The 15467-nt window shown below is 37.7% G+C and overlaps 1 protein-coding gene across 1 annotated transcript in view; it reads right to left on the bottom strand.

Annotated features, from left to right (window-relative positions):
• CD44 (CD44 molecule (IN blood group)) overlaps nucleotides 1-15467 on the bottom strand; it is a 59375-nt gene that overhangs the window by 30962 nt on the left and 12946 nt on the right. The window contains exons 2-5 of the mRNA XM_062576281.1: nucleotides 6284-6449; nucleotides 3118-3254; nucleotides 2273-2344; nucleotides 1358-1600 (exon numbers count right to left, since the gene is read on the bottom strand). Of these exons, the coding sequence (XP_062432265.1) occupies nucleotides 1358-1600; nucleotides 2273-2344; nucleotides 3118-3254; nucleotides 6284-6449 (618 nt within the window). The remainder of the gene's footprint in view (nucleotides 1-1357; nucleotides 1601-2272; nucleotides 2345-3117; nucleotides 3255-6283; nucleotides 6450-15467) is intronic.

The following is a 15467-nucleotide window of genomic DNA, read 5'->3' on the forward strand; positions in this document are numbered from 1 at the left end:
ATTATTTCAAGAAAATTGTATTTTATAGTGAAGGTGAAAATTCTGGCAACAGTCTGTTCATGTGATCCAAGCTCTTATTGCACCTGTGTACCATCTGGACATGGAATCTAGAGAAGTGAATGAAGTTATTTGTACTCTTCTTTTTACTGATACATACTCTGAGCCAGTCCAACAAAAGGCTATGCATGCAAGCAGAGTTATTGAAAATTTTCATGACAAGCAATTGAAGTGCATGGCATATATTCTGGGAAATGGCTCTTACATAATTCCTCAGGAAGAAAATGCTAGCATTTACCTGTCATTTCATTACACGGAAAAACAACCATAAAGTGCCATAAATACATCAGCAGTGACAAGTCATTTTACAATCCTAATGCTTTAGCTCAAAAAAAGGTTATAAATTTCAGTAGTATGCAGCAGTTTACAATGATTTAAACTATTGGTATCCTCCATTGGTGACTGATGAACAATTTGATAAAAAGCCTATGGTCAGAGGTCACAAAGTAAACTTTGCTATATTTAGAGAATGAATTTCACTGGTAACCATTAGGTTCTATGGAAGCTAATCTTTTACACCTTTGATAATTTCAGCCACAAAAGCAACCTACAAGACGGAAGGAAAAAAAAAAAAAAAGTCACCTCCTCACCTCCACAAGAAAACAAAATACAGGCAAGGTACTATATTTGGTTACACCCTGTAGAACGCCCTGTGAAAGAGTATGGAACTTGCATTTGGTGGGGCTTCATGGGAATAGAATTTGGCTTTATTACCTGGAGGAAGCACCTATTAATAACATTTTTATTCGACATTTTCATCTCTGCATTCTGTAGTATGCTGTAGTAAGACAATATTCTAAACCACCTCCCCCTGCATTTGTACGAAGAAAATATTACTTGTACTGAAAACTACTCTTTGTTTTTATTCCTTAAATGCAGGCTGTCAATCCATTTTACTAGAAAACAGACCATACATTACCCTTATCTCCTAGATAACTACACCTCCCTAACCTGTATTCTCTACTAGACATGTTTTTGATCTTTCTAATGAGATCAGTATCAATATTTTAAGAACAAAAGCAAATGCTTAGAACAAATTATTATCAACAAGGAAGGAAGGAAGGTTTATGTGGGAAACTATGCTGATACCCAGTTGCCCTGTACTCTCATTCAATCACAGAAAATCCTTAGAAACTTGTAATGCTTCTGTTTTTCCAGAGATATACACTTTTCCCTTTAATTCTCAGAGGTACAAATCAGAAATTGTGCATCTCACTGCCTCATGAAATCATTTACCTAGCAATGTAATTCTTCACTCAGTTATTTTAAAGAGGATTCAGTTGCAACCTATTATCCTCACCAGTACTTATTGGAGGAAATTCCCTTTCACCTCCTCCCGAAGAATGATCTGGTAGCTGTGAGACTGGAGTAGTATTTTCAAAATATGAGGTACTGGGGGATCTTCTGATGGAGGTATCCATTGCAGTTGTGTCATGTGTTGAGCCACTGCCTACATTTTCATCATCTACACCTGAGGTTGAGGAATCTCCACTATGACGAGTGCCATCTCCATTGTAACGTGAGCCATCTGCATTATCAATGACTGTTGGAAGGAGAAATTAAACAGCTGTTAATATCTAGGAGCTACACAGATATATTTCAGCTGTGATAGACAGCTTAAGTCCTATAATAAATAAAGAGAAATAGTTGTGGATTAGTATCAGCTCATCCAAATTTTTGTCATTTTACCCAATCTGTCCACATCATACACCATCAAACTATGTCCAGTAGTTCCTGTCAAACATGATGGCATACAATTCAAATATTTTGATATTTTGACCGGAAGTTTGATTTAAATGTAAAATCTTGGCCTCTCTAAAGTCGATAAGGCTTTCAGAACTGGGACAAGTAACTTATTATGAGAGAAGCCTTTCACTTCCAGTTGCTCTGCTAACCAGCAACTTAGAATGTAGCAGGGTTGCCATTTTAAGCAAAGTCCTATACGTCAAACAAACATCAGCAACCCCATGTTGTTTAAAATTGTCAAATACTTGTACAAAAAATATTTGCTTTGTTAGTAGCACCTTGAGGCAAACTCAGCCCCATAAGATCTAGGAAAAGATGAGTAATTAATTGCTTTACTTGCAGTACAACATCTCTAAACTTGTTTTTCTTATGTTTGGCTTGATTTTTAAAAATAATAATTGTATATGTAAAAAAAAAGATAACCAGATCATGAGAAAGAAGCAAATGGTAGGACTTTTTCATACAATACCTATTTTGCTGCGATTATTGAGCAAAGAAGTATCTAGCCTTTCAATTGGCTCACATGCCTTATCCCTTGTTTCTGAAAAGGAAGGAAAATAGAAAATATTAATAGCATAAAATTGAGAAAATTTGACTCCATATGGCAGTCCAGAAAGCCACCCCAGGGGCAGCTCAACCCCTTTCCAGCTGGGGGGGGACCCCTTGCCTGCAGCTGAGGGATACTGCAGAGGTAGCGTGCACTCCCTGGAAGTTAGCACAGGTTTTATCTCCATACGCTGTGTTTAGCATCTGCTAAAAGATTATCTACAGTTTCCTAATAATTTAGCAAGATATTTCCAAGCTTCAACAAGCTTAAAACAAGAAGTCTGCTTCTGACCTGCATCACTATGTAACTGCCTAATCTCTGAATGCAGGTTTGAGGCATCACATACGCTGAAAATGAAAGCCAAGATCCTTGCAGGCTCCCAAGCCTCATGGATTTGTACAAGTAACTTTTACTAGTTATAGATGTTACTGGGTGCATGAACAGAAGAGCTGGATGCCATTACCCACAATAGATAAGTCTTTTAGATTCACGGCTGTGGTGTTTCACTATTTGAATTACACAGTTCTAAAGCTAAATTAGTCCCAAAGGCAGAAGATTGTTTAATCTCAAACACACTAATGACAAAATAGGTCAAATTTGTTGTTGGTATTATAAATACAATTCTAGAGACTGGCAAAATGCGTTTCTTTTCTGCTGCGAAACTGGTGATATTTAATATAAGTCCTCATTTCAGTATCCTAACTAGATCATCCATATTTCTATTAGTTAACTTATAGTTAAAATACCTCATAAAAGCATATACATACCTGTTGCATTGTAACAATATGCATCATACCGACCAGTTGTGTTTGATGAAAGCTTGTAAATGCCAATATGATTTGCTGCACAAAGATGATAGGGATTGATTCGTGGGATAACAATATGTCCCACTATAAAACCATATCTATGAAGAACAGAGGAGAATACATCATATTATATATTAAAGCAGATGACACAAATGTTCTAGATAGCTCAAACCTGAAGTAGCTATGAAGAACCCATCCTTTTCCTCTTACAACATTTTTTAAAATGTACATGCATTATGCATAATTTTGCATACAAAGGTTGCTCCTTTCTTACATGTAGCTAACGTCATCAGTCTCCATCCACTTAACACCATTTTGCATGTAAGTCTAGAGCTAAACCCATTTTAATTGAGTATCTTATTAGCTAAATGACAGGTTCCAGAGCAAGGCAGTGCTAAGGAAGGCTAAGTGAGCTTCTTATTCAGTGGGAAGTTGTATTACCTGACACTAAAGATTGGCTTCTTTCTTCTTCAGGAAATCATATTTTCATTATCTTGAGCATAACACATTGCTCAGTGTTATTTCACAGAGAAACACTTGAGAATTAGTTTATAGTCTGTGAGTAAATTTAGAGAATGATTGCAAGTCACACCCCTTTTTTCAAAGCAGAAGGCTTAATAAAATGTTCAGATATAACACAATACTCATCCATCCATGAATTCTTACTGTTTCTTTCAATTAAGCAATGCTGCCATTACATACAGAGTTCACACACTGCAGCGAAGACTGCAGTTAACAGAGCTACGTAATGCGCAATGCATTACTACTATTCTGCAATTTCGGAGCACCTGATTAATTCCAATGTATTTAGCCAGGAGAAGTGATACAATGGCAAAAAGCACCGAGGTTTGGTTGTTTTTTGTTTTGCGTACAACTTATCAGGGAGGAGTAAATCTCATAGCTTTGCAGTTTTTTATCTTTGAGCCTCATTCCAGCTACATGTCTACCATGCAGATACTTGCAATTCTAAATCTCTGTTGTAGGTGGAATAATAAACTGCTTTACTGACACTTCCAACTGAGCCTATGATATTGACACTGTCTAATCTATTAATCACTTACTAGTGTTATAGTCAGTTAATTCATCTCACTCACTCTCTATTCCACGTGTATTTTGAGTATTATATGCAGTATATTTTTTCTCTTCTACTCAAGCTTGGTGACTGCCCAGCCTTACAAACAAGGACTTCTAACACAGGATCAACAAGTAAAAAAGTAAGAAGGTAGGAGGGTGGAGGGAAGGGAGGAACCCTTTCTACACGGCTTATATATCCATATCCATCCTCTGCTAAGTTGTAAATTAGAGAGAATTGTATAGCTAATGACAAACGACTTAGAGAAAAGAACTTGCATACTCCATCATTAAGGCCTTTTCCCTCACCATGAAGAGTTGCCTCCAGTCTTTATTTGGCAGTATTTTAAACAATGCTACCACTTCTAATGGAAGAATCTTCTAAAACACTCATCACCAGGGGATTTCTGGCTATTGTTCCCTGATTTATTGTTAGTCTCTTTCTCCACAGTGCAAGGCAAACGTTGCTGAAAATGAATGTGCTATATGCTATCATCAATAACAGTGCATGGCATTTATACGCATAAGAACAGTATTTTCAAAGCACTGACATAATAAGAACAATATTTTCAAAGCACTGCACATATCTTTTCACAGTAACCAAACAAACTGCTTAGTAAAAATACAGCTATTAATTTGAAAGACGCTTTTATTCAATTGTTATGACTGCAAACCAATGGGAAAGAACATTCATGCATTTTTTTATGAAATACCACTGACTAAATTGATAGAAGTTACTGTCACCCTCACCTGAAATAGTTACAAGTAGTATTGATACCAGGATTGCTTTCGATGGAATGCAAATTAAAGGATGAAAATCTCAAATTTTTGGTGAAATGTCCACGGAACTTTTCTACTCCTGTGAATTATAAAACAAGTTCCATTTTTTCTCATATTTTTTGTTCATTTTAGCTTCTGCTAAAAAAAGCTTTTAGCTTCTTTATCTGTTCTTCATACAGCTAAAGTTGAAAATCTTTGGAAATTTATTCATCTCAAAAACATTTCACCAACATGAATCTTTCTTATCTGATTAAAAAACTTTTCATGTTTACATCTCCTGAATTCAGCCTCTCTTCTGCATCCAAATGTTTAGAATGACTTGCATAATATGTGTATTATGCATTTTGTAAAGCAAGCTCCCATTCTCATCTACTCTAACTTACTTACAGACCATAGAATTGTCCCAGCTTGATTCCTATTTGAACTAGAGTGCATTCTTTGAAAAAATATTCAATCCTGATGAAATTTTACTGTGGCAAAGAATCTACTATAATCCTTATAAGTTGTTTGAACCAATAATTATTATCCTTGCATATTTTATTGCACTAGTGCTTACTCAATTTTTTTAAGTCCCAAACTGTCTACACTTAGCTTCCAGTCAATTGTTTCAGCTATATTTTGCTACACTGAAGGGTTCATATTATCCATATTGAGTTCCATTTAAATCATAAATTACAGAGGGTGATTAAGTCACTTGACGAATGGATTTTTTATGTTTTATCTTTTTTATCGCCCTCTTCTGAAATTTTCTATTCATATATTAAAGGGATGCATTAACACTGATCAGTTTTTCACTGGGAAGTCAGCAGTTCATTTCTCACCGTCCCAGTTGCTACTTTTTACTACTGCTTGACAAGATGGAATTCCCTACGCTGTAGGTACAACCTGCAGTCTTTGACCCTACATCGGGTCATTAGAATTATACATACTTTGCACCTACTTGTTTCTACAGATTAGTTGGTGATACAGTATGATTTGAACTTCTTCCTTATTAGTTTATTACACTCTCTATCTTTCAGCATTATCTGCAAGAGATTATGATTTCTTTAAGATAATTGATAAAATAAATATGCAGCCAAGGACCTATTTATTACAGGATCAGAGCAAACATATATATGCAGAAAGATTTCTTACTCATCACCTAAGTAACATAACTTACTTAAGGAATGATATGGCCATCTAATTAACAACTGCATGAAAGCAACTATAATTATTACATAATAATATATGTGGACGGACTTGTCATTATATATTATTTTTCCTAAAACCTCTTTACCTGCAGGTTTCAAATCCAAGTTTATGAGCTCTTCTCATCTGCTCTAGTGTTGGCAAGGTACTGTTCAGAGCTTTGCAGAGTTCGACTGCCTCACTTCGTGTCAGGCTGTAGCGACCATCTTTCTCAACGTGGAAAACTCCTGCATATCTGCAACTTACATTGAATTCTGTTTTTAAAAAAAGAGAAAAAAATAAATGATTACAAAGGATTGGACTTACTGATTCACTGAAGACCTGGCAGTGATTCACTTTCAAGTATATTGTTTGGAAAGCAAGACAGCAACAAGTAGCAGGTACCAATTCATTCAGAACCAGAGGTGACACTTTAAATCACCTTCTCCATAATTCCCTTCTTTGAGCTCAGACACGGCACAGATCTTCAGCCCTTCCCCCCAAAATGTAATACAGTATGGTTCTCTTGAGATATCTAGCACTTTTAACATATCAGCAGTAACAGTGAAGAAGATAAAAATATTTTGTGCAAGTCTTTGAAGTGATATTACTGAAAAAGTGAATATTCAAATTCATTTGAAGACAAAATATTTCATTCATAACAGAATGCTTTAAAGATGAAATGGCTGTATAATCAGAACCTTTATGATTATAAGGTTTCTTAATCATCACACTGTGATCCTTTCACAATTTCAACCTTTTAAATGAATATACAAGATAATCCACAGTTTCAGAACTAGCTCAAGGAATGTGTTCCTGTTACTAGTTAGACAAAAGCAGAATACTTGCATTAGTCTGGTATTATATAACCTACCCGATACGAAAACTAAGCGAGCTGCACAAATATTGTAAACTAGAAGCACTTCATGGTGCTAAATACTCCTTGAAAGATATGCTCCAAGCTCCTCTTACTCAGCCAGCTAGGACTGATAGAGAAGCATGAAATACACATTATAGAAGAGGACACATGAATGAACTTCCTACTTTCCATTCACTACTTTGGACAGTATTTCACTCCACTTTGAAAGGCTTTCTCTCGCTGCACTCTTGAATTCATGTCACTGCCAACTACTGTCAGAATTTTGATAGGTCCTGCAGTAGATTCTTTAATGTCAAAGGATGTATTAGATGGATTCCAATTTAAGAACACTGTAAAAGTTGGCATATGGAAGTACTTCTAAATGGCAGGCAATATGAGGATAAAAGTAATGAACAAAATGATAAAAAAAAGCTTGGTGCCATAGTTATATTGCAGCTTCAATGAAGTCTTGACCAGGGTTGCACAATTCATTTGCTGGCCTTCAGCCCAGGAACCCTAAACAAGTTGCACACGCGAAGCCTGTGGGAGGGGAGCACCTCATACCATTCAGTACAGACACTGAATGAAAGGCACAAGGCCAGAGGCCCGGGGAGATCACAATTCATTCATCTTCGTGTTGGAAAAATACTGACTACACAGCACAACAGGTACAATGGCAAAGACAGTGTAATCTGAAGGAAAAGTCTGTGACCAACTAAGACAAAGGGAAAAATGCACATATGCTTACTATCTTTTTTTAAAGCTAGGAACAGCTAAAAAAGTGTTAAAAATAATATGAGCACAGAAAATGGGGAAAGATTCAGGCCACTTCAAAGCAATGTGAATTAACTTTGCCTCTGCCTCACCTTTCCCTCAAGAGAAAAATGTGGTTGCAGCTCCAGACCAGAATGACAAGTGCAAAGCACACTTGACTGGAGCAGCCTGTTATTCGCAGTGACAAGAGGAGCACGACTCGTATTTATCTTAACATTAGTTCTATGCGCAAGAAGGGGAAACACAGAGCCATTTGCTCTAAATATTACACTGGGGTGTCTAGCCCATCTATTTGAAACAAAAAGTGACAGATAGTAACTGCTTTCTTAAAAGACCTGGAATGCAATTCTTGAACATTCGTATTGACATGTTCTACGTGAATAGCAAGCAACCTTTCTTAACATCATTTTTGCTTGACAATCAATGTTCTTCTATACCATAAATGTCAAAGCAAACGATAGAAATCAAGGTGTGCATTCCTCCTTCAGCTGCTTTTGTTCACTGGTTACTGAGGCTGTTCTACCTACAGTGTATCTGCTCAGTGCTCCTATACATTCACCACAGTTGTAAACTGCAAGGAATGTTTCTTTCCACAGGTAACAGGAAACAATCAGGGAGACAAAGTACTAAATCAGATGCAAACTGTATGGTGTGTGACAACACAATCATTATTTGTAGGATAGGTAGTAGTCCAGTAGGCTAATGATTATTTGTCCAAAGGAGCTCAAACCCAATCTTAAACACTTCTTACCATAGACAACAGAATTAATCCTTATGCACACTTGCATTGCATTTCCACAAAAAGGATGCCAAAAAAATAACTCTTTTTTCCCCAAAATTAGGCTGACAAAAACATTTTCTTTGGATAAAACTGATTTACACTACTTTAGCTGTTTATAAGTTTTGTTGATTACAGTTCATAATAGGCTTTTTATCATCTCTTATAAAAATACCAAGAGGCTGATTTTTTTTTTTTTTTTTTTTTTTAATTCTGGCAAGACTATCATGTTTTCTCAAAATGTCTTTATTTTGACACAACCGCTTTCTTGCAGGGAAAACAGTTCTACCAAAATTCGTCTGATGACAGTCATATCACAAGGGGCTTTAAACGCAAGAATAAAGAGCATGTACATGATACAGAAGGAAAAGGATGCCAACAAATACACTTTCCTTTCCTGGAGAACTTAATGTCTAGATATAAGACTCAGTTGCAGTCTGAAGAGCAATGCCAGTATCAGCAAGTGCTTCCACACACAATTCAAAAATAGTTATAGTGCTTCCACAAGTGCAAGACACAGATTTTTGCACCATTGGCCTGAGGCTAGCTGATGGAGTAGCGATGTTCTGCAGCCACACCTCTCACTGAATGGTACAACATAATTGAAACAGCATTGAAATGGGTACGTAGAAATCATAAATGTAGTCAACAGATGTTCAGACCTACCATGTTAGATCCCAGCAGCTGTCTTATGACAATGCAACTAATAGCTTACTCTGCACAAAAAATATGTCCCACTACTGTTGCTATGAAATGGAACTTCCCTCACATCTGCTGTGTAAGTGACTTCTGTTTTGGATCTGAATGTTCCAGATTCAAAGTGCAGTATTATTTTGCAAGCTATCTAGTCAGTAGCTGTATTAAGCATAAATGAGCTAGACAGGAAAAGGCTGTCTTCTCTTTATTTTTTCCCTTCTTGCTTCTCTCCCCCGTACAGTAAGACAGGCCTAAATTTCTTAATAATTAAACAATCAAGACAATGTTAAATTCAAGGATCACATCACAAAGATCTATTAAGAGTAACTGAAAGCAACAAGCCCAGTGGTTCTGAAACTAGATTTGCTTAGAACATCAACATCTGTTCCAGTGAACTTAGGCTCATTTCTGGATAAATTTCACTGTGAAAGCAGATACCATATCCACTTGCTTTGGGTTGCATTTTAATTTTGCAACTCATCCCATATGCACTGAAATATTAAGTGAAGCTAACCAGAGTGAATTTGATTCAGCTGTCATCAAATCTCAGCCCATTTATGGCTTAAAAAATACTATTACATGTTACCCAGAGATCCAGTCACAGCAGGAGTCTCATTTGTTAGGTAACTAATTCCTTAAACTCCAACTGTTAAAATAAATAGGCTGCTTTATACAAATAAACTTACTGGAACTACTTGCGGGCTACAGCAATGCACGTTAACATTTTCCCAAGAAATGTTCAGCCTTGCCTACAGTGTACATACTGTACACTGGGACACTTCAGGGCTTACTACACACATGCTGACCATCTGCACTGTGCATACAGAGAAGAGCCAAAGCTCAGAAAGCCCCACTCACGCAGTGCACAAGATCACATGGTTGTTCAGGAAACACCAGGGAGAAATGTAGCAATCCTATGCAAAACTGGTTTTGAGGCTACCCAATTGTTTAGCACTTCACCCTAATGTAATGTCGAGACAGCATACTTCTTTTGAGGGTCTTCTCCTATTAAAAATGTTTGCAACACTTTTGCAGTATAGATGCTCTTCAGAAAGCAGGGAGCATCAAAGAATGACTGCAGCAGTACCTGCAATGCACAGTGCTCCAGTCTCTGAAAGCATAACCAAACATCTCTTCTGGGAAAGTAATAACCACTACATTTCAAAAACAGCAAAATACAGATGCAGTGTACATTCCCTAAAGCTGCATAGTCACTCATAGAACCCAAAATGAGAACTTCAGATTTCATAATTAAAGGTTCCATATTTTAATCTACAGATAATATGGACCCTTAATAATTGACTTAATGAAAAGTTGGTAGCTATATCAATATAAAATCTATTATACACCTTAATTAATATCTCTAATGCTTTTTTTCCATGCTAAGGACTGTAGTCTAATTGGGAGCTAAGGAATAAACAGGTTTGCCAAATCCAAATCCAAACACAGATTCCACCTTTTCCAGTAGTGTAGGAAGGTTCAAACCCATTACTTTTGGAGTCTATTTTTTTACTAGCGTAACTCAGCTGGCTTCAATACAGTTATGTAAAAGACTTCTTTTTCCACGTTTCAACAGCCGGGGCAACATACAACCATGTGCTGAACTACTACTGATCCTTTCAGCTTTCCTGACGTTTCAAAGGGTCCTATTCTAAATGGACTCACAGCAGAGTCAGAGGCAGCACCCAAATGTTTCCTTCTGTCGTACTTTTCATAGCTGGCAGGCTGTGGGGGTTGGCAGGGCCACGATGGTTCCCTGACATCCATGTGATTTGCTCTAGCTGAAAGGCAGTATTGTTTTAAAATAGTTCTTAAAATGGGAAAAAAGTACTAAGCATTCCTGAATTGTCATCATCATTAATTTCATCCAGACCATGAGACTTTGGTGATTCAAACCAAAGCCATGGAATGCCCTTGGGCCACCATTCAGCTTAGTGAGTGTGGAAGGCATTAACTTTCACACAGGCCATTTCTCCCTGCCTTTCCGGGGATTTCTGGTGCTCTGCCTCTCTCCCAGCCCTTCCGCTTTCTCTCATCCAGAGGTATTCAGAAAGCAGCTCCATGTTCTTCTTTGGCAATCCCTCCTCTGCTGTTGCCCTTCTTCCTGCATCTAAACCAGTCTGTCATCTGCAACATCTTGTGAAGGCTTCATACCTTGCACCTACAGCTGTTAGGCTTTTGCCTACTCAGCTTCTGGATCAAAGCTATTCTGCCAAAATCACTATCTCCACTTCCACAGATGCTTTGCTCCCAAGAGCCCACTTGTGTGATTTAGTTGGCAGAGACAGACTAAAGAGCATTGCACTTTCATGAAAGGATGAGTTACCCTCAGCTTATTAGTAGCAGAGGCTTGTTAGGAGCTGTTACAGTAAGAAGCCTGCTGCAATCTCCCCTTTCCCTGGCTCTTCCATCCTTTCTCATAATGAGTGCTGCTGTGTCATGAAAACTCTTCCCACTGGAGTCACTTTTCCATAAAGATTTTCAATCCACTCTGTGTGTTACGTATTGCTCTCTGCTCTTCATCGTTTTCAAGAAACAATACCCAGTGGTTTCATTTTCAAGGAGGATACTGTCTTATATTCAAAAACATGTTATTTTAATAACTGCAAAGACATATCAAAGCAACTGAAGTGGAAGAAGATTTGCAACAACCTTGCTCTGCTTTGCTGAAAGCCTGCTAAAAGAGTACTTAGACATATGGTTGTTAACAGACTTCTTGGTAAAACCACACTGCATTGCATGGAAACCAGGAAGTGTTAGTGTGCTGTTCTCATGGGGATTTTCCTTTTTGGTTTGTGGTTCAAGATGATTGAGGTAACCAGGATGTGCTGAATGAGGGCTGAAAACAAAAACAGAACTAGGGTCTTGAAGGTGCAGGTATTTTTCATGCTCTGTTTGCTTTAATAGAATTTAGATTTTACTCCTAGTTTATTGCAAGAGCTTTGCTCTAGATTTATTAAACAGATTTTAAGCCCTGGGCAGGTATACATAGTATCTCATATTCTCATAATCCTGGTTTAGCACTGATATCTAGCTTTCTAACATTATCATCTGTTTTAATGCATGCTAGTGATGAATGAGAGAAAAGTGACATTGTGGAAACAGATTAAAATTTCTTTGAAAGGGGCCTGGGTGACCTTGATTCATCCCCCGTTAAATCTAGAAATTGGATCATAAGATTCCTAGCCTTTCCTGAGGTCTGGACATGTCAGGTCTTGGCTCTCAGTTCAGCGCTATCTCCAGTGGATGCTTGTATTTTTCAAAAATTCTTAAAAAAACCTACCTCATGGCTAAATAAGAACGCATATTTCACTCCTGAGTAGTGGAAATGCCCTCTGAATACAAAATCTCCTATGACATGGATTCACAAAACATTTCAGAAGTCAAAACATTTTGTTAGCAGAAATACTAAGATTATCCAATTACCGCCATTTTGGCATCCGGGAGAACTACAATATACAAAAAATAATATTCAGTCATTGCCTAATGCACTACAATACACACTGACCTTGATGGCATTACTATTTCCTGTACAGTCCACTCTTTCTTTGAAGTATATTAGTAAAATCATTCAGTAGAGGAATTCACAGTGCAGCCAACTGTAATAGGATACAGAGGCTTCCACCTTTATGTCAGAAGTTGGACTAAAGCCCAGGTCAGTAGTGATGAAAACCACTGGATAGCTGTTTGCTCCATTATGCAAAATGATTCATTTGTCCCAATCTCAGTAGTAGACACGTGTCAACATCACTAAAACACACCTATATGCGAATCCCTCAGGGCTGGTTGGGGAAAGGAAGGCGTACTGGGAAAATCTGAGCCTGAACAGAGATGACCGCATACTGATCAAAATTCTGAAGTCGAATTCTACAGGCTCCAACAGGGTTGAGCAAGCATGTGTCTACGATACTGCAGCCCTTCACCAACTCAACAAAAATGTGCCACTGATCAAGCAATGTGTACAGTGATTCAGTGCGCCTGGGCGATGTTTTCCTTTCTGCCGACCATGATAGTCTTGCTCTGCTAGTCACCATTCTCAACAGAAAGCTGAGACTTTAACAAGCTTGGAAAAAAGCCACCTACACGATAAACAAGGTCTCTTCAGATAATGGCTGGCTTACAGGAAAAGTCTTACAAATTCTTGGGAGTTGTCAGATGAAATACTTTCCTTGGGCTAATGCCAAATTGTGAAACCTAAAGTGATTTATAGGAAATACACTTCCAGATTCAGTGAGAATAACCCTTGTTTTCTATGTATCCCTTGTAGATACTTAGACACAACAAAAGTTTTGCATTTCATTTTGAAACTACTTTTCTTTCTGAAATCTAATTAATTAGTTTGCATGCATGAAAGAAAATGGTAAATTAAAATGTTTACAGGGTTACAATAAAAGTAGATTGTTTTAAGGGAGCTAGTGTAAAATTTCCTTGTAGAAAGCTTTTATATTTCATATCTCATTTCAATTTGGCATAGGAAAATGTTTCTAGACTTTGAAACTTTGCATGGGAGAGAAAAATCATAGATACATATATAAAAAATTGCCGATCAACAACAACAGAAAAAAAAAATTCTCTGCGCATCTGGCTTTTAAAAGACCATAATGTGAAGGAACGCATTTCAAAGCAGCCTTACCTGCATACTGCAAGGACTGCCCACTAGAAACAGAGACAACATTTTCCCAATAGTGTGGTGTGGTGACAAAGAAGTGAAGCTATCGCTCCATAGAGCTGAAGGTACAAAATCCTGCCTTGCTCTGAAGTTGAGTCAAGGCTGTTCCTACATCCAGTTATATCTGGGCACCTTCTTTGTCCTATTTGAGCTGAGAAGGCAAATGGGATGGCAGCTTCATGACTTCCCTGCATGCAGCTAGCTACATAAAAAGTGCAGACGTAGCCTTGCTAGCCCAGAGAGCCAAGTGGACTCAGGTGGATCTCGGAAAGGAAGAGAAAGACAAACAAAGAAGAGATGCGGCTGGGGATATAAACAGTAGCCAGCAGAGAATAAAACATAGTAGTAGGATATCCTTTATCCATCAAATGTTGGTAAGTTTTCCTTACACTTCTATGCTATTTTTAGACTCTATATACTCTCTTCTTCTGTAAGTGCGCACTGGAAAACGGACGTGGAACAAAGCTCAAGCAGTTTAATTATTTAATTAACTTTCTTGTAAATTGTTTTTCTTAACAAATCTGTTCACTGGCCACCAAAGTGATTGTTTCTGCATGTGTTTGCTGACAGGCACATGTATTAGGTCTTTTAAACCAGAAGCTTTCCTGATTACTAATTTACTTTTAGGAAACGGGTAGGGGGCACTATTACTGAGTGAAGTATTCATAGAGTCACTAAAAACGCAAGGAGGTACCAGAAATATGTTTAATTCCTCAGCAGTTGCTGCAGGAAGAAAAAAAATCTGCTAATGCATCTTCCAAACATGCTTTATCTGCTTGGCAACTATTGCTCTGTAAACATCCTGAGTGAGCCTATACAGAGTCATCACTTTATAAACTTCCTCGCTGCTGACATTAATATTATTCTATTTGTAACAGTTTCACCCAATAGTGGAATGGAGGCTTTCAGACTGCATCAGAACATGGCACAGCTGTGGAGCACTTCAATGCTCCACATTTCACGTTGCCGGCAGTGAAATCACAGTCCTGGAATTAGACAGTTATCAGATGTGTCCCCCGAGAAATGATGAAAACATAATCATCACTGTCGATACTAGGAAAGCTTCAGGCTGTATAAGGAGTCGTCTAATCCCAAAGACTGACTAACAGGGATTGCGAAGAGAATCAGTTGGGATCAGGTCCATGCAATCCAGGTGAACATGAAACTAAAGGTAGTGAATAATAGTTGGAGTCTGATCAGTGACTGACTGTGAAAGTAAATTATTTAGTCATTTGGGATGAAAGCAGGTGAGACAGTGTTGCTCAGCAGGCAGATCCCTGCCTGAAGCTAAGACGGACTGATGTCTATCCCCTGCTCTACTACTGACCTGCTGGTATAACCTGCACAAGATTCATATTTGCACCTCAGTTTGCAATCAACCTCCTTAATGAAAGTGATTTAAGATGTACTGATAAAAAAGCTGTAAGAGCAAAGAACTACTATATTGTTATTTTATCAGCCTTTTACAACTTTTGCATTCTGTCTCTATTTAAGGTTTGTCAAGTCATGAGAAACCT

Source organism: Rhea pennata, chromosome 5 (genome assembly GCF_028389875.1).
Source record: "Rhea pennata isolate bPtePen1 chromosome 5, bPtePen1.pri, whole genome shotgun sequence".
Classification (NCBI taxonomy): Eukaryota; Metazoa; Chordata; class Aves; order Rheiformes; family Rheidae; genus Rhea; species Rhea pennata.